At 43.8% G+C, this 19,754-nt stretch overlaps 1 protein-coding gene and 1 pseudogene across 6 annotated transcripts in view; both read left to right on the top strand.

The window, feature by feature from the left end:
- fbxo15 (F-box protein 15) overlaps positions 1-19,754 on the top strand; it is a 69,650-nt gene that overhangs the window by 9,440 nt on the left and 40,456 nt on the right. For all 6 annotated transcript variants that reach the window (XM_072467149.1, XM_072467151.1, XM_072467153.1 and 3 more), the window contains 2 exons: positions 2,815-2,919; positions 4,002-4,244. In XM_072467149.1, the coding sequence (XP_072323250.1) occupies positions 2,815-2,919; positions 4,002-4,244 (348 nt within the window). The remainder of the gene's footprint in view (positions 1-2,814; positions 2,920-4,001; positions 4,245-19,754) is intronic.
- On the top strand, positions 5,621-9,268 carry LOC140386064 (uncharacterized; annotated as a pseudogene).

Raw genomic sequence — 19,754 nt, 5'->3', positions numbered from 1 at the left:
CACCGCTGCCGCTCTCTCCGACAAGGTACACCACGAGTCCGGTGGTGGCGGCGACGCTGAAGATTTGGGGGCAGTGGAGGCGACACAGGAGCGAGGTGGGAGCCTCGGTTTGGTCCCCAATTCGGGAGAATCATCGGTTCATCCCGGGAAGGATGGATGGGGGTTTTCAGAGCTGGCATCGGGCAGAGATTAGAAGAATGGGGGACCTGTTCATCGATGGGATGTTTGCGAGCCTAGGGGCGCTGGAGGAGAAGTTTGGGATATCCCCGGGAAACGCTTTCAGGTACATGCAAGTGAGGGCGTTTGTGAGGCGGCAGGTGAGGGAATTCCCGCTGCTTCCGGCATGTGGGATTCAGGACAGGGTGACTTCGGGTGTATGGGTTGGGGAAGGCAAGGTTTCGGCGATTTACCAGGAGCTGAAGGAAGAGGCCTCGTTGGAGGAGTTAAAGGGCAAGTGGAAGGAGGAGCTTGGGGAGGAGATAGATGAGGGTCTGTGGGCTGATGCCCTGAGTAGGGTTAATTCTTCCTCCTCTTGCGCCAGGCTCAGCCTAATACAGTTCAAAGTTACTCACAGAGCGCATATGACAGGGGCGAGGTTGAGTAGGTTCTTTGGGGTGGAGGACAGATGTGGGAGGTGCTCGGGGAGCCCGGCAAACCACGTCCATATGTTCTGGTCGTGCCCGGCGCTGGATGGATTTTGCGAGGACTATGTCCAAGGTGGTGAACGCCCGGGTCAAACCGTGCTGGGGATTGGCATTATTTGGGGTATCGGACGAGCCGGGAGTGCAGGAGGCGAAAGAGGCCGGTATTCTGGCCTTTGCGTCCCTGGTAGCCCGGCGGAGGATTTTGCTACTATGGAAAGATGCGAAGCCCCCTAGTGTGGAAGCTTGGATCAATGACATGGCAGGGTTCATCAAGCTGGAGAGGATAAAGTTTGCCTTGCGAGGGTCTGTACAAGGGTTCTCCAGGCGGTGGCAACCGTTCCTAGACTATCTCGCGGAGCGTTAGGAGGAGGTCAGCAGCAGCAGCAGCCCAAGGGAGGGGGGGTTTCTTTTGAGGTAGCGCTTGGGTGAAGGTTTTTTTTTTCCCTATTTGTGTTTTTAAATGTTATATGGGGGGGTTATCGTATATGTCGGAAATCCAATGTATAATTTCTGATTGTTGTGTTCTTGTTTCTTTTTGTTGGGGGGGGGGGGGGTTGTTGAAAATTTGTTGAGAAATTTGAATAAATATATATATTGTTTTAAATAATGGAAAATAAGGAAATGATAGAGATGTTAAACAAATATTTTGTCTGCCTTCACACTACAAAGGCAAAATATACTGGAAAGTGAGGAACCAAAGAGCAAGGGGCTTCCAAGTAATTAGTATTAGTGATAAAGGTCATGTATTTGCTTTGTTTGGCCCCTTGTTCCGCACTAACCAATCACTGTTTGTCGATATACCATTTGTCAATGTACCATTTGTCAATGTTCTCTGTTGATTATTCTTTTTATCTACTATGTACGTACTGTGTACGTTCCCATGGCTGCAGGAAAATACTTTTCACTGTACTTCGGTACATGTGACAATAAATCAAATCAAATCAAAAGGTACTGGAGAGATTAAGAGAACTAAAAGCTGACATCCAAGGACCTGATGACCCACATCCTGCAGGTTTTAAGAGGTGGCTGTACAGATAGCGGAGGCATTTGTTTTGTTCTTCCAGAATTTTCAAGATTCTAGAACAATCCATGTGGATTGGGAGGTAGTAAATGTAATCCCTCTATTCAGGTACAGCGAGCAAATCAGAAGATAAATGGTATATCCGCCCTTATTCCTAACGGGTTGGTGTTAGTGTAAAGAAATCTTCCATTTTTGTAGGGATTTGATGAGATCACACCTGGAGTGCTGTGCACAAATTTCATCTCCTTGACCAAGGGTGAATACACTTTCCTTTAAAGGGTCGACAACAAATGTTTACTCAATTGATCCCTGGCCTGAAGTGACTGTGCTTTAAGGACTGATTGTAGTAGAATGGGCCTTTATCCTCTGGCATTTAGAAGAATGAGTTGTGATCAAATTGAAGCGTAGAAAAGTCTTTGGGGGTGTTTGACAAGGTAGATGTTAAGAGGCATTTCCCCTGGCTGAAGAGTCTAGTATCCAAGGATATGGAGTCAGACATTTTAAGAACATAAGAAATAGGAGCAGGACCATGTGACCTTTCACGCCTGGTCTGTTGTTTAGTCAGATCATTCTGATTTTTTCTTTTTAACCTCAGCTCCACTTTCTTGCCTGATCCCTTAGGGATGAGGAGGGATATTATCATTTGAGAGGGCTCTGAATCTTCAGCTTCTCTACCTCGAGGACTGTGGGTGCTTTGATATGAAGTATGTTCATGACTGAGACTGATTGATTTTTGGGCAATAAAGTTATCACTGGATATGGGGGTTGAATGAGAAAGTGGGAATTGGTGCAATAGTTCAGCCAGCATCTTGAATGCCAGAGCCTGTGTTGCTGGAGCCTTGTCAATTTTAGCTATGAAACAATCTTGTTTCGGAGCATCTTACAGGTGTGAATTACAGTAAATATCTTTTGTTTATAGAAAACTCAAACGCTTTAAAGGCTGTCTCCAATGTGTTAAGAAATTAATTTTGTGAACATCTGTCGACCATTTCCCAAATCTCACACAGTGATGTGTATCTCTTCACTGTTAAAGCAATTGAGTAAAAATTATTTTGAGTATATTTTCAGGTCACGAAAATGAGGATGTGTTGGATGGTGTTATATCTTACATTTCACACTACAACATAATCATCTGAACATTATTTCCAGCTTACCATGGGAGATTCTTCAGCAAATCTTTTACTACTTAGATATATCATCCTTGTTGTGTGCAGGCTGTGTCAGCAAGTCCTTTTACCAGGTGTCTAATGACAAGTAAGTGAACATTTTTGCTGCTGATGAAGGTTCTTGGGTACTGTTGAAGCTTATTGAAGCAATCTTTGCATGTGAAGCAATCATCCTGTAACTTAAATCCCAAATCTCACCTGGCACATTTTGACCAGGCTGTGAAGTTCTGGAATTTGCCTTGCATCTCGTAATGAGCAACCATTTATTTTGATTAGCAGAGTTATCACTTAATTTGCTCAGGGCGAAATCAAGAGCCATACTTGCACTTTGATCACTTCTGGTGTGGTAAACAGGCAGCCAAGATCAAATGTGCTGTCTTCTCACCAGGCAAGGTTAGCGGGTGGGGGGAAAACTAGATGTGGGGGCAGAGAATGGGAAAGAGGCTCGAGGAAGGGTGAGGGTAACTCAACTCGGGGGTTGGAAAAATGCTTCTGAGCATTGTAATATTTTTAAAACCTAAAATAAGTCGCAACTTTTTAAATACGCTAGCTCTTCAAGAAATTAAGCTGTTCTGATATTTTTATATATTTTTTAAAAGGAACATTCCTGTTTATTAAAATTTCTGGAATTCTGACCAGGCAAATTTCTCAAGATCAATTCCTATAAAATAGTATTATGGTATTAGTTCAACAATATTCCTATCACAGTGCTGCCCATGTCACAGTAGATATTGCATGTAATGTTGCAACAGGCCCTCTGTTTGAATAATGTTTTATACATGTATATTATTACTTTTTTTGCTATTGTATTTAAATAATGTGCAGAATATTTTTGTTTTCTATCACTTTAGATCATACCCATTATTTATTGTAGTCAATTAAGGCTTTAAAATGCACCATTGCCACTCATAGCTTAATGATTTCATTGGAAATTCTCTTTGAGTCTTTAAAATAAATGCACTAATGTCTCTGCAGCAGAGAAGATAATTTCTGCAAAATCTTTCAAGCTTCTGTATGTGAATATCTGTGTAATTTTGAGGCCATTACATCTTATTTTGCCACATTTCTTTCCAAATAATAGTGAAACCATAATGATGATGGCATATAGCAACCTGCCTTTAAAATGTTATAATACAATAAAAAACATTATGCTTTCTGTATCTTTTCTAGTTTAATTTGGCACCAAATCTACTGCAAGTATTTTGCTTGCAAAAGGAAAGCCTGGAAACCCAAGACTGTAGACACAGCTACTGAAAAGCTAAGTAAAATCTCAATACTGGACAGTCCAGCAGGATTTTGGAAAAAAGAGTACATCCGCAAATGTGCAGCCCTGGGCACAAGAGGAGTAGGGCAGTTGTTGAAACCCATTAACCGCTACACAGGATTGCCATCAAAGCTCAAAGAAGCTGTGAAGTAAGATTGAACTTTCAGTACAAATTTTACTAGGAGAATTAGAAGTAAATGCAATGGGGAGAATTGCAATATTAATAATTCAGGTCTATTTGATGTTGGAAATGCAGAGCTTACCGATTATCGTTTCCTCAGATCTTCCTTTGCAGATTATTTTGAACAAAAGGCAACGGTAGCAAACATGTGATGTCAGTCAGTTCTGTATTGGTCTCCTAAGTATCAGAATCCTTAAAGAAATATTTCTCAATATGTGGGCCTCCAGACACGGTGCTGTATTTGGAATAGAATTTCAATTCACTAATGCCATCCTTTCTGTAGAAAATGTCCAAACAAGAATGGCCAAAAGAAAAGTGGACATTACCCATGCAAAGTAAATTGACGAGGCAGCACGGTAGCACAAGTGATTAGCACTGTGGCTTCACAGCGCCAGGGTCCCAGGTTCGATTCCCCGCTGGGTCACTGTCTGTGCGGAGTTTGCACGTTCTCCCCGTGTCCGCGTGGGTTTCCTCCGGGTGCTCCGGTTTCCTCCCACAGTCCAAAGACGTGCAGGTTAGGTGGATTGGCCATGCTAAATTACCCGTAGTGTCCATAAGGGTTGGGAGGGGTTATTGGGTGGAAGTGAGGGATTAATGTGGGTCGGTGCAGACTCGATGGGCCGAATGGCCTCCTTCTGCACTGTATGTTCTATGTAATCTATGTAATCTATGAGGCGGGCACAGGGAGTTTATGCTTCCCTGTTAGAAGTAAAAAAGACTTTCTGGGTGCATATGAATTGGTTCCCGAGACACGTTCCCAGGACAGACATGCCGAATTTGAAAGGGTTAAGAAGAACAATTTTAATAGATGGGTTTGACCATTGGGAGTTGAAACTACCTATGAAGCTCCGAGAGTGGTCATTCTCTCAGAAGGATTTAAGAATTCCTTTCCTTCTGTGATAAGAACTCATGTTTGAGACCAAAAGATGAAAACCGTCAGACAAGCAGCAATAATGGCTGACGATTATGAGCTAATCCATAAATTTAAACCTTTGTTCCATCACCCCCATAATTTTGAAAAGGATAGAAAGTGAGAGAGTGAAAGGAAGGTAGGTAGCCAAGGTAAGGAATGGATAGCTAGGAAGGCTCCAAGATCTTCTCTGATCAAGAAGGAATGTACCGAGGGTAAAGATAAGACTCAAAAGCTTAGGTGTTACCATTGTAATAAGGTGGGACACGTTCGTTCAGCATGTTGGAAGTTGCAAGGAAGGCCCATGGGACTTGTTAGAGTTCATAAGGAGGATTCTGAAAAGGGGAACAAAAGTGAAGAATACTACAGGGCAGACAGTAGTTCTAACTGGGCTTAGGAGACCAAAGATAAACATTGCTGTGGGGGCAGGTATGATGAATGAGGTAAATGAGAAATATGCAGGGTTTTCTCCAAAGGGAAAATCACCCCATTTTCATCAACTCATGTAGCCAAGCCCATAACTATTTTAAGGAAGACAGGGGCTACGCAAACTTTCTTTCTTGAGAAGGATTTGGTTTTCCCTCCAGAGAGTTCAATGAAAATTAAGGTATTAGTGAAGGGGATAGGTGAAGATTGTATCTGCTTCTCTTGTATAAAGTACAATTGGAATGTGATTTAGTGTCAGGTTCAGTAAATGTTGGAGTGATCAAGGAGTTACCAGTGGACAGAGTAGATTTATTTTTGAGAAATGATTTGGCAGAAGTGAAGTTTGTAGCTTCACGAGGGAAATACTGAGGATAATGCAAAAGATACTATTGGTAGGACAAGTGGGAATTAGGAAAACCCATTGGGCATCAAAGAAATGTTGAAAGACATTAATCGCACATCAAATGATAATAGTAGTGAATCTCGTTCTGCTGATACTGATGAAATTATCTCTACAAGACTGATTCCTCATGGAGGTTTGTCAAAGATAAAATCTAGCAGAAAACTGGATTCTGAGAACTCCCAAGACTGAAGTTGATCCGAAGAAAGAGGAATCTGAATTTAATAGCATTAAGAATGATGACGATTCTGACCAGCGTTCTGAATCCAATTTGGATTCTGATTGTGAAGAAATGTTAAACACCAGCAACCAAATAGACCTGTCACTTACTGATCTTGAACAGATGGCAAGTCATTCTTCCAAAGCTAAAGAAGAAGTGAATTGGACTTTCCTAAAACTAACTTGTTACAGCCTCTTGCAGTAAAACCATTGGCATCCACTTTAAGTATAAATATTTCCCAGAGCATGCCTGTCTTGCAGGAAAATATACATAATAGCATGGCATCAGCTATTCAGGACGAAGACAGCAATAACATAGCATCAGCTATTCAGGATGAGGACAGCAATGCCTGTGAAATGACGCAAAGTAAATGGCTGATTAACCCACATCTTTTTGAAGGCACACGGTGCCTCTTTAAGGTAAAGGAAGCAAATAGCAAAGGAGATGAAATAATTAGTGATCAATTTCTTCCGAAAATGAAGAGGAAGGTATATGAAGAACCATACAGTGATTCTGCAACCACACCTGTTAACAAAAAACAGAAAGTTCATAGATCCAACAATGTGTAATCCTCTGATTCTGATAATGATGTGAAAAGTAGTTGCAGGCCACCACCATTTAAAGGAACAATGTCTCTTCAATTCACACATCCACTATTGAAACGCCTACCCACAAGTTTCATCTTGGTAGATCTGAAATTATTATTTTTTAAATTTAGAGTACCCAATTCATTTTTCCAATTAAGGGCAATTTAGCGTGGCCACTCCACCTATCTTGCACATCTTTGGGTGTGGGGGTGAGACCCACGCAAACACGGGGGGAATGTGCAAACTCCACACCGACAGTAACCCCAAAGCTGGGGTCGAACCTGGGACCTTGGTGCCATGAGGTAGCAGTGCTAACCATTGCACCACCATGCTGCCCTAGTATATCTGAAATTAAAGGGGAAAGTTGAAATCTGGAAAGCACAAGTTGTATAAGGCCATATTACTAAATGGAGATAAATGCCATGATTATGACGACTCCGATGAAGAGGTAACAGCTGTAAAACCAAGAATGGTGCATATGAAGCCAGCCAATTCTGCAAAGATTGAACCCTCAGTTTTACTTATCACTGAAAGTAACCATGTGAAGTAAAAAAAAGAGAAGGTAAATCTGGAGGGGGTGAAAAGTGTTTTTTGACTAAAAATGAACAAAATATTTCCCTCCGCATTGACAATACTGCTTGTGGTTTGGCTGCAGAAGATCCCTGAAATTTGGATAAACCTTTATTGGACAATCAGAAAAGATTGGCTACATTACACGAAAGACAGAAAGAAACAGGAATGCAGAAGAAACTCATTCAAGGGGTCCTCTCCAATTTGAACAGCCAGAAACATGACAAAGAGATTTTGATTTTGAAGAAGAGAATGAAAACAAGACACTGTTTGAAGATAGTGGACCGAACTATCAGCCGAAGAAGAACGGAGAGAAGATCTAATAAAGATATTGAATAAATATAGACAGATTTGTGGAGATCAGGGTTAACTAATCATGATGAAGACATAAGAAACAATGAAACCACAACTGTCTTGACTAAAACTACGGAAATGGGCTCAGCTAGAGACTGAAATATAGTGCATGTTGGCTATGTTTCAGAAAAGAGCAAAAATGCTGTGGTCCACAGAAGCCCCGGACTTTACCAAACCATTTAAAATGGCTATAGATGCCAGTGATCTGGGGACAGGGGCAGTGCTACTACAAGACGACAATGCAGGAATACCGATGCCAGTGGGATATTTTTCAAAAAACATCTGTACCAAAGAAAGTATTCTACCATTCTACCTTTCAGCACTTTGAAGTATATGTCCGCATGACAACAAGCAAAGTTTAGTTTATATAGACCATAATCCGCTTGCGTTTATAGAAAAGTTTAAAACCCGGGCTGCAAAATCATTCCGTTGGAATTTGTTATTACAACAGTTCAATATTAAAATTTTACGTATCCCTGGAAAGGATAATGTGATAGCGAATGCTTTGTCGCGGGTTTAAGAGCTGACTAGTTACCAATGTAGAGACTTGGAAGGGAACTTGTATACTGGAGTTCAATGAATGGATACATGTTTGTGATTATGTCATGCATATCTCACAGTGGTGGCACGGTAGCATAGTGGTTAGCACTGTTGCTTCACAGCACCAGTGTCCCGGGTTCTATTCCCGCTTGGGTCACTGTCTGTGTGGAGTCTGCACGTTTTCCCCGTGTCTGCGTGGGTTTCCTCCGGGTGCTCCGGTTTTCTCCCACAAGTCCCGAAGGACGTGCTTGTGAGGTGAATTAGGCATTCTGAATTCTCCCTCTGTGTCATCGAACAGGTGCCGGAGTGTGGTGACTATGATATTTTCACTTTAACTTCATTGTAGTGTTAATGTAAGCCTACTTGTGACAATAATAAAGATTATTATAATGAAATGCCAGTGTCCTGACGTTTCATTCCTTTAGGGAGGGAGATATATAAGGGAACCTGTTGATTCCCTTATTTTCCCTTTCTTTATTTTTGATCAATGGGTGCTTAATGGACATATTCTTGAAGGGGAAGTGAGGAATTCAAAAGTTGCAAAAGACAACACTGCGCTGGCTTTGAACAGCAGAACTCAGACTTTTCGGCACCTAAAAGATTGGTGGCACTGAGGTCTATTGGTTGGATTATGGCCAATGAATTGGTGAAAAGGCCATATTCTGCCCGTAACAGGCGGTGATTTGGTCCTGCCTGAGTGAGATGATTTTCAGAGAGGCAGGGCAGCAGTTGGAGTCCTGGACGCTCGGGGGAAAGAAACTGCTCTTTCTCTCTCGTGTTTTCGTCAGAAAAGTGACACAGCTGTACACCGAATCTGCATGATCCTACAGTGAAAACCTTGAACTGAAATCCTAAATTGAAGGAAGGTGTGCTTGAAACAACCATCTGGAACAAAGACTTTTATCCCTTTTACTTATTATTTTACCCCCCTCTTCCCTCTCTGTTTGCCTGGTGTGTGTGTGTGTGTGTATATAGAGGCGAGGGAGAGGGGCATAGGAATTAGCTAATGGTTAACTTGTATTTGCTGCACATTTAATTATAGTTATTGTTATTAATAAAATGTATTGCGTTTAAACTTACAAACCTGGTGATTGTATTTATTGGGTAGCTAAGGGCCAAAGACTTTGGGTGTTTTCTAAGAACAAATTATTCAATTCAATTGTGTTGCGACACCGGGTCAAGTGGGGCTGGAATTGACCGTGCACTAGCCAGGAGGCCGTAACACGATGCTCAACTCTCTGTATTGTCAGATACGCTGACTCTGTTTGTCTGATTCCTTGTCTGACTTTCAGTCGTAGATTAGCTGAAAGTTCCTCCAATTAAACTTTCGGAAACCAAACCCATTGCTTTGGAATCTGCCACACGCTCTGTTTTCTAGCAACTGATTACATTCCCTTCTCTGATCATTGTCACAGGTTGAACTCGATTATTCACAATGCCAACATCTTATTTACGTTTTGCTGAGCTTCCAATCCCATGTGGTGCCCTCTTATCATAAACTTCCACCTGCTTCTACCTCTAATACTTCCACCCCTGCCTCAGTGTATCTGCAGAAGCTCTCATCTATGCTTTTGTTACCTCCAGATGACTATTCCAGTGCACTTTTGGTTGGACTCCCATTTTTCACTCTCCATAAATTTGAGATGACCCAGAACTTTGCTGACCATATCTCAGCTAGCACCCTATCTTGTTCATCCTGTGCCTGCTGACCAATATTGACTCCAGATTTACCAACGTTTCAATTTTAAAATTCTTGATGTGTTCAAGTCCTGGCATGTCCTCAACCCTTCCTACTTCTGTAACCTTCTTTAATCCCACACCCTCAGAACTCTGCATTCCTCCACCTCTGGCCTCTTGTGCATCTTCCACACATTTCTCCCCATTGGTACCCTTACTTTCAGAATGTCTGAACCTCCCTCAACCTGTTAATTCAAAAATTGTCATTCCATTTTTTGTTGATGTCCCTTGCTTTATCCAAATTGACCTGCCGTATTTCCTGAATTAACAGTGCCTATACAAAAATAAATGTTGTTATCTGAGCTTTGAGATGTTCTGAAGAGATGAAATATATATAAATGTAACTTTATTTCAAAATGTGGCTGCAATGCTTTTGCAATAGCAAAAATAAAGAAATCATTCTCTGGGGTTGTTTTTATTCCCACTGGTGATTTTGAGGTTGCTGGTATTTTGGTTGAGACCTTAAAATAGGGTGGCCAGGTGCCCTTTAAGAGGTGGATGTCATCTAATCCCCTGCAAATCAAAGTTCTACATATTTTTCAATTTTCAAGTATCAGTGGGCAGTGGAGTGTCCTTGAAGGGACCTCTTCAGACTAACCGGCAGAAGGAAGACAAGAATTTTTGGGATAAGGCCTATTTGACCCCTTTCTATCTTAACTGGGCAAAGTGGGCTCAGAAGTGTATCTTCTGGATTTACAGTTGTCTACAATTGGTGAGCTGCTTCTTTGTAGAACACAGAACATTACAGCGCAGTTTAGGCCCTTCGGCCCTCAATGTTGCGCCGACCTGTGAACCACTCTAAAGCCCATCTACACTATTCCCTTATCGTCCATATGTCTATCCAATGACCATTTGAATGCCCTTAGTATTGGCGAGTCCACTACTGTTGCAGGCAGGGCATTCCACGCCCTTACTACTCTGAGTAAAGAACCTACCTCTGACATCTGTCTTATATCTATCTCCCCTCAATTTAAAGCTATGTCCCCTCATGCTAGACATCACCATCCGAGGAAAAAGGCTCTCACTGTCCACCCTATCCAATCCTCTGATCATCTTGTATGCCTCAATTAAGTCACCTCTTAACCTTCTTCTCTCCAACGAAAACAGCCTCAAGTCCCTCAGCCTTTCCTCATAAGATCCTCCCTCCATACTAGGCAACAATCTGGTAAATCTCCTCTGCACCCTTTCCAATGCTTCCACATTCTTCCTATAATGCGGCGACCAGAATTGCACGCAATACTCCAAATGCAGCCGCACCAGAGTTTTGTACAGCTGCAACATGACCTCATGGCTCCGAAACTCAATCCCTCTACCAATAAAAGCTAACACACCGTACGCCTTCTTAACAACCCTCTCAACCTGGGTGGCAACTTTCAGGGATCTATGTACATGGACACCAAGATCTCTCTGCTCATCCACACTGCCAAGAATCCTACCATTAGCCCAGTACTCTGTCTTCCTGTTATTCCTTCCAAAATGAATCACTTCGTACTTTTCTGCATTAAACGCCATTTGCCACCTCTCAGCCCACCGCTGCAGCTTATCTATGTCCCTCTGTAACTTGTAACATCCTTCCGCACGGTCTACGACTCCACCGACTTTAGTGTCATCTGCAAATTTACTCACCCATCCTTCTACGCCCTCCTCCAGGTAATTTATAAAAATGACAAACAGCAGTAGCCCCAAAACAGATCCTTGTGGTACACCACTAGTAACTGGACTCCAGTCTGAACATTTCCCATCAACCACCTCCCTTTGTCTTCTTCCAGCTAGCCAATTTCTGATCCCAAACTGCTAAATCACCCTGTGTGACGGATTATTTCCATGGTGTGGGCTGCAGGCTCAATTTGCTGTTACACAAAAACCTATCACCGAAGCACAATGGTTCACCTCTCTGCTTCAGATTTTTCCCACGTCATGTGGGGTTGCTGCAATGCTGGTTGATCATCTTCATATCAACCTCATTTTTGAATTTGGCAGGTGTTTTCTTTATATAGCTGGATTGCCCTTCTTGCCGCTAACCTTTCCCATTTAGCTGGACCAATTCTGACACATGCTGACTTGCCCCCATCAGTGGCTGAATTCTTTCATAGCAAGTAGAACTTAAACACGGGACATTACTTTTATTTAGGACTTGATTCCACAGCCTTTTGACTCTAGTGAGTATAAAGCAAAGAAATGAAGCCAACAAGTGAGTTTTTACTTTAACTTTTTTGGATATGTGGCTAAATCAGCATAATTTTATCTGGTGATCTTCGATGGTGCAATAATTCTGTTCATTTCTCCAAAAGCAAATTTTTCATTGGCATTTGAAAGTCTAATTAAACTATTATACCTATTGAAGCCCCAGGTTTGTTCACATTCTTGGCTTCACTATTTTAACTTTGATGAAGCTTTATTTTATTTTCATGGAAATCCTCCCCCCGACTAATCTCATGGGTTTCCATTAAACCTACATCTCTAGTACTTACACACTACCTGAACGTGATTAGGCTGTGCTCGTGCCTTCTGCATTCTTGGAGAAGATATGAAGAGAGTGCTGGCCCCCTGTGAGATGATTTCCTTATCTCCAGCTTGCAATCTCTCTTGTTCGCTCATCCACTTCTGAACTATAAATTTGTATTTCTTCAGCTGTATTCTTCCTCCTCTTTGTACTAAAACCAAGTATCATTTGCAAGTCCAGAAGTAGAATATTGCAGATGTTGGAAATCTGAAATAAAAGCTGAATTATCTGCAGGTCTGAAAGCATCTGTGGAGAGAGGCAGACTTAATGGCCAGAATTATACGTTTCTGGGCCAGACATGCGCCCGACCTGGAAATGCATGAAATGTCACGAGAAGATATCAAGAGCACTTTCTGATGGCATCATGTACATGCACGATTTCACAGACGTCATGCTAATGGCAAATCTGATGCACACCTCCCGACAATTAAAGGGCCAATCAAGTCCATTAAAAGCCTAATCTGGAAGGATTTTATGCTGCCGTGCTATTTTTAGCTCTTCGCACAGGCAAAATGGATGGGCACATGTTATGTGTTTTCGATTTCCTCAACTAAGGGCAAGATAAAACATCCCTGGAGCAGCAACAGTTTCTCTTTGTTTGAGTTCGTAGCTGTGAAAGTATAGACTTTAGCTTGGGTTTCCTAGTTATTGTTTAGCGTTTGAGGCGTGACTTTCAGCATTTCAGGACTTCCCTGGAAGGTTTTCCTGAGGATTGGAGGACAATTCCATCATTTGCAAAGCACTGGTCCTCTGCATCTGCACCAAGGTGGATAGTCCACTCTGCTGGTGGGATCTCTGATGAGGAAGAGAGGGGCATACGTGCCGGACATACTGCCACCCTCCGACACCGCACAGGATGGAATCCGCTCCAGCAAGGAAGATGGCTGCACCATCGGAAAAGCAGAAAAAAACATTTTAATAAAACTCCGCACCTGAAGGTGCCCAAGTCTGTATGAGTCCACCAGCCCAAAACTTCTCCTTCAGCTCCTCCCAAGCTGGCAAACCGCTGCTCCAAAAATAAATCCCTCCCCCACTCTCTCCAACTCTCTCTTCCTTCATGCCCTTGCTGGCTCAAACCAGGTGGTGAGCACAAATGGGAGCCAACCTTGAAGCTGCCCCCAACTTAAAATACTGGCGGAGTTGCCTTCATATTTTTTAACATGGCCACCACTACTGGATTCGTTGAGTACTGGTGCCAACGGAAGTGGTGCCGTTGCTAGTTCCCCCTACATGACTCCAACTACATCCTAACACTCCTCCAGCACCTTCTCCAAATTAGCTGCCCAACAATAACACAGCAAATTTGGCAACGCTAAGTACGCTGCCTGTCTCTCTCTGTCTCTGAAACAGCCTCCTCCGAATCGTCAGGGCCTTACCCGCCCAAATAAAACCGTAAAGAAGCCACTCGACCTTTTGGGGAAATGATTTAGGCAGAAACACCAGGAGACATTGATATAAAAATCTCAGCAAGATGTTCACCTTAACTGATTGGACCCAACCCACCAACGATAACAGGAGACTATCCCACCTGTGCAAATCTGCCTTAACTCTACCCACCAGGCTAGTATAATTCAACCTCCGAAGCTGCCCCAATCCCCTATCACCTGGACCCTTGGATATCGGAAACGAGTCCCTGCCAACTGAAAAGGCAACCCCCTACGCCCAAATGTGGCTCCCCGCCCTGAAGCACGCACCACAAAATAGTCACTCTTTGCTATGTTCAACTTAGAACCTGAGAAGGCACCGAAGCACTGCAAAATACCCATAATGTTCCCCATGGACGACCCTGGGTACCTAACGTACAGAGGTAAATCGCCAGCGTATTATAATAACTGATGCTCCATCCCACTTCTTTAAGAATCCCATTCTACTCAAAGGCCCTCAACGCAATGGCCAATGCCTCGATTGCCAATGCAAACAAGGGAGCCATCGGACACCTCTGCCTCATATCCCGATACAACCGAAATGTCCTGGGGCTCATGGTGTTGGTACAGACACTAGCGAAAGGAGCCGCATATAGCAACTGTATCCATGAAACAAACCCAGGGCCAAACCCAAACTTCTCCAACACCGTGACCTGGTACCCCCACTCCACCCTGTCGAACGCCTTCTCTGCATCCAATGAAACAATTATCTCCGGTACTGGCCTGGCCACAGGAGTAAGCACCACATTCAACAACCAACGCACATTCAACGACAACGTCCACCCCTTCACAAACCCCGTCTGATCCTCCCTACGACCTTCGGAAGGCAAGGTTCCAACCTCAACACCAACACATTGACCAACAACTTGGCATCCACGTTTAACAGGAAGATCGGACGATATGACCCACACACTGGAGTCCTTGTCCTTCATCAGGAGCAGAGATGGACAGCTGCCCCTGTGTTCTTGGAAGGGTGTCTGGTGCAAAGAAATCCCTGAACATACCCAACAGCAACTGACCCAACTGATCTCAAAACTTCTTATAAAATTCCACCGGTAACCCAATCGGTCCCGGTGCCTTCGCTGCCTGAATATCCTACAGGGACAATCACACCTCCATCTCCTCCCCCAGAGTAGGAAACTCCACACCCCTCAAATACTCTGCCATCCCTCGTTCGTTCCCGGGGCAGGTCCAACCTATCTAACCTCTCTTTGAAGGTCCTAAACACCATATTCACCTTGCCCAGGGTCGAGACCAACCTACCCTCCAGATCCCTAACCTGAACAATTTCCCTGTCTGTGTCCCATTGCCTCAGTGTGCCAAAAGATGACTGGCCTTCTCCCCATGTTCATGCACTGCCCCTTTCACCCACCTCAATTGCTGCATCGCCCTATCCGTGGACAGCAGGTGCAGGTCAAAATGCATTTGCAGTTCTTTCATACATGCCAAAAGCTTCAGAGTCTGGTCCCTCGCGTACCTACCATCCCCCTTAGAATCTCATCCACCAGTTTCTGGCACTGCTCCCTTTCCTCTGCATGTGCCTTAAACGTAATAATCTCTCCCCTGATCACCAGCTTCAACGCCTCTCACAAAATCGAGGGTGTAACCTTCCCGCTATCATTACGTTACACGTATTCCCGATGGCCCTCGAGATCCTCACACAAAACCCCAAGTCCGCAAACAACTCAACGTCCCACCACCACCCTCTGGTGCGCTTCCAATGTGGAGCATGGTCAGAAATAACCACATGCTGAGTACTTAGCCTGCCTCACTCCCACCAGAAGTGCCCGTCTCATAAAATAATCGATCCTCGAGTACACATTGTGTACCAAAGAGAAAAACGGAAACTCTTTCCCTTTCAGATGCATAAACCATCAAGGGTCTGCCGTTCCCAACTCCTCCATAAACGCAGACAACACCTTAGCCATCTCCACCGGGGCCAACAATTCCGGCCTAGGGCGATCCAACTTCGGGTCCGACTTTGTTCACTCACCCCCGAAAATTAATTGGTGGTGTCCAAATCCACCCTGTAGCCAACAACCACTTCATAAACGCTACATCGTCCCAATACTGGGCATGCACATTCACTAAAATCAGCTACTTCCCCTCTGATGACCCTTCCACCATCACATATTGTCATGAGAATGTCGCTTTAAGAAATGGTTAGCTGCTCATGTTACTGCAGTGATGTCAGAGTGTGGGTGGAGCTGAGCTCTGGTTCTGCTTTTTAGTTTCACTTTGAGAAAAGCTTGGGTGTGTCTCTGCCTTTGTGGTTTCATTTTTCAGTGTGTTGCAGCTGAAGTCAGACAAAGCAGCTGTATTGTTTAGCTCTCTGCCATGCAGGACTATCTCTTAATCATTTGGTGAATTCAGAATTATAAATGTTTTCAGTATTGAATGTAAACTCTGATGTGCTTCTGTTTAAAGGTTTGTTAAGTTTTCTGGGTGAAAAGGACAGCATACAGGTTACTTAGTGTTGTATTCTTTGGGGGTGTATTTGATTTACTGGTTGCTAAGATGTTCACTGTTTGTTTTAGAAAGGTTAACTTGAGATCATAGAATAAACATTGTTTTGTTTTAAAAAATACTGGTCCACTTCTGCTGTACCACACCTGTAGAGTGGGCCGTGTGCTCCCCATACCACAATCTATTAAACGTTGTGGGTCAGGCGACCTCCATGATACACTTTGGGATTCTCTAAACCCTGGCCCATAACAATGTCGTCCGCCCGGATCCGCGGTAATCATATATGCCCCAAATCAAACTCTTATTAGAATCTACCTCTTAGCACTGGCAAGGTGTTCGCCCCCCTTCCCCAAGGCCCTGCCAAAAAAAAACTAAAACAAGAGCCTACAACCCCATCCCCCAGGCCCATATTCTCTACCCGCATGTCTCAATCTTATCATACTCACAATGTTTCTTTGTTCCTCCAATTACCCTATCAAAACACCCGCTCTATCACACGTGTGTCCCCCCCCCGCCCCATAACCTCGGTCTCCAGGAAAGAAAGGAACCATCCCACCATCCTTCAAGAAAAAAGGAAGAACAAAAACATAACATCCATATTGCGATATTCACAGTCATCCCATCCCAACTTACACATCCAAAAAAAAGAACATCCCACCAATCCTCCTCAAGCCTGTCCCAGTCCTTTGTCTTCGATGAAGGCCTCAGCCAGCTCCGGTGTGTCGAAAAAGTGATCCTTCGAATCCAATGTGACTCTCAGCTTCGCTGAATACACCATCCCGAATTGCACTTCCTTATACAACGCCACATTCACCTTATTAAAGGCTGCTTCGATAACTCGGTATCAGTGTCCTGATGGATGCGCACTGTGTGGCCGTCCCAATCGATGTTTCGATTCTTCTTGGCCCATTCCAGGACCCATTGCTTCCTCTGGTAAATATGAAATCAGATTATCACCGCCTGCGGTGGCTTGATCAGCCGCAGCATCTGCCACAAGGCCCAATGCGCCCTGTCCAATTCCGGCGCGGTGAATATTTCATCCCCGCCCACCAAGAACATCTCTGAGAAATACTCTGTTGGCCTCGGGCCCTCCGTTCCCTCCAGAAAACCCATCACTCTGAGGTTCATGCGCCTAGTCCTGTTCTCCAGATCCTCCACTTATACTTGCTGGCCCTTATTCCTGTCTGACATGGGCAGCATCTGAGCTTCCAACGAGACAAGCTGGTCCTCATGCCTCGACACAAGGCCTTCTCAACGCCCTTGAGCGTCTCTCCTTGCTCTGTTATAGCTTTGGCAGTCTTGCCCAACTGCTCCCGTTTCGGGCACAACACCTCCTCGATGGTGACTTCAGATGACTCTGATCTTCCCTTGTCGCTCGAATTGGCCTTCTACCTGCCTGTCAAACTTCTCCAACTCCTGTGCTATCACCCCAGCCAATGTTTCTAGTGTGATGGGTGCGGTAACTTTTGCCATTTTCTTTCCCCAGGTTCCTTTGTTGGGCTCCCAGCAAGGGATTCCTTTCCCCAGAGCCGCCTTTGATGAGGATTTTGACATTCCTTAGCAAACCTATTCGAACTCCATCAATCTACTGGCGTTACTGGGTTATGGGAACAGGGTAAAGGTGTGGGCTTAGGTAGGGCGCTCTTTCCAAGTGCGGGTGCAAACTCAATGGGCCGAATGGCCTCCTTCTGCACTGTAACTTCTATGAATCAGGCAGTCTTTGGGGCGTACATATAAATTTCAGTGCCAAATGTCTCAAAAAAACAGATGAAAAGGATCAAAATACTGGGACCTTGGCAGGAGCTACCTTTTTGTGCAACCTGCTTTCACATACCGCCAGCATTTTGCATTCTTAAGTCATTGCAAGTTCGTTCTCCTCATCTACTCATTACAGTCCTTTAGAAAACTTCAACTATACTAATGTTTTGAACTGTGGGTTGTCATCTTTATTTCTCAATTTAAAAAAAAAAAAAAATTCTTTCATTTCCACTGAAAAAGAAACATGTCAAAGCTTTTTTCCTTGCACCCATCAGGACACTTCATAATAATACCAATATTCTGGGAAAACAACAATTAACACTGTCTGAGAAGAGTGCTGCTTGGTTGGCAACTGGACTCTGATTGGCGGAGGTGTTGCCATGAAGAAAGCATCAGTTCATGGGATATACTGTTTGATATAATCCGCTGCCAGTCTTTGGGATGTATGGCCTATATACTGAGCATCACACATACTTAGCATCACGTTGGCACTGAAATTCATACGTACGTCTCAAAGACTGCCTGATTCATAGAATTTACAGTGCAGAAGGAGGCCATTCGGCCCAACGAGTCTGCACCCGCTCTTGGAAATAGCACCCTACCTAAGCCCACACCGTTACCCTATCCCCATAACCCGGTAACCCCACCTCACCTTCTTGGACACTAAGGGCAATTCAGCACGGCCAATCCACCTAACCCACACATCTTTGGACTGTGGGAGGAAGCCAGAGCACCCGGAGGAAACCCAAACAGACACGGGGACTACGTGCAGACTCCACACATACAGTGACCCAAGCCGAAAATCGAACCTGGGACCTCGGAGCTGTGAAACAACTGTGCTACCATGTCGCCCTTTTGTTTCAAACACCATGTCCTAGCTGCTATTTGTAATAGGCAGTAGCAATATACCAGACTGTACCCACCAGCACGTGCTTGCAAAACTCAAAACACAGTGTCCAACATTAGGTGCGATTCAGCAATTGGACAACGTTTGCCAACATAAGCCTCAATGTACAGAAGTTTACGCTGAAAACCAATTGAGGTTTGGCAGTTAGACTTGCAGTGCAACATATTTGCATGTCCTGAAAGCTACTTATATTAATATACAGGGCCCTGTTATTTGCAGACAGCAAGAACATGTACACACATTGCGCCTGATTCAGCTAAACAAAGTAACTGATAGCCATTCGCTGACTTATTCCTCGGGGCAATGCCTTGATCAAGCTGCTTAGTTTAAACTTCAAACGATGCTTGGCAGTTAATTGTCAGTCACCATAATATGGTGTGTTCAGTCCACTTGCCAACCAACCAGTATTCTCTTCTAGTACAGCATAAATTGTTTTTTTCCCCTTGTATTGGTGTTCTTGCAAAGTGTCTTGATGAGTGCAAGACAAAAGACTTTGGCATGCCTCTTTTCAGTAATACTCAAATTCTGTACTACCAAATGACTATCTTTTGTTATTCGTCACATTATGCTCTATCTGGAGAGATGGAAAATTGTAGGTTTTCAAAATCTTTAACATTTGTTTAATGTGATCTGACCCCAAAATGATTATTTGCTGTTGCAACCGTTAGTGGTGCAA

The sequence above is a fragment of the Scyliorhinus torazame genome, chromosome 11 (assembly GCF_047496885.1).
Source record: "Scyliorhinus torazame isolate Kashiwa2021f chromosome 11, sScyTor2.1, whole genome shotgun sequence".
In the NCBI taxonomy this organism is placed as follows: Eukaryota; Metazoa; Chordata; class Chondrichthyes; order Carcharhiniformes; family Scyliorhinidae; genus Scyliorhinus; species Scyliorhinus torazame.
This window is presented reverse-complemented; position numbering and strand designations above follow the sequence as displayed.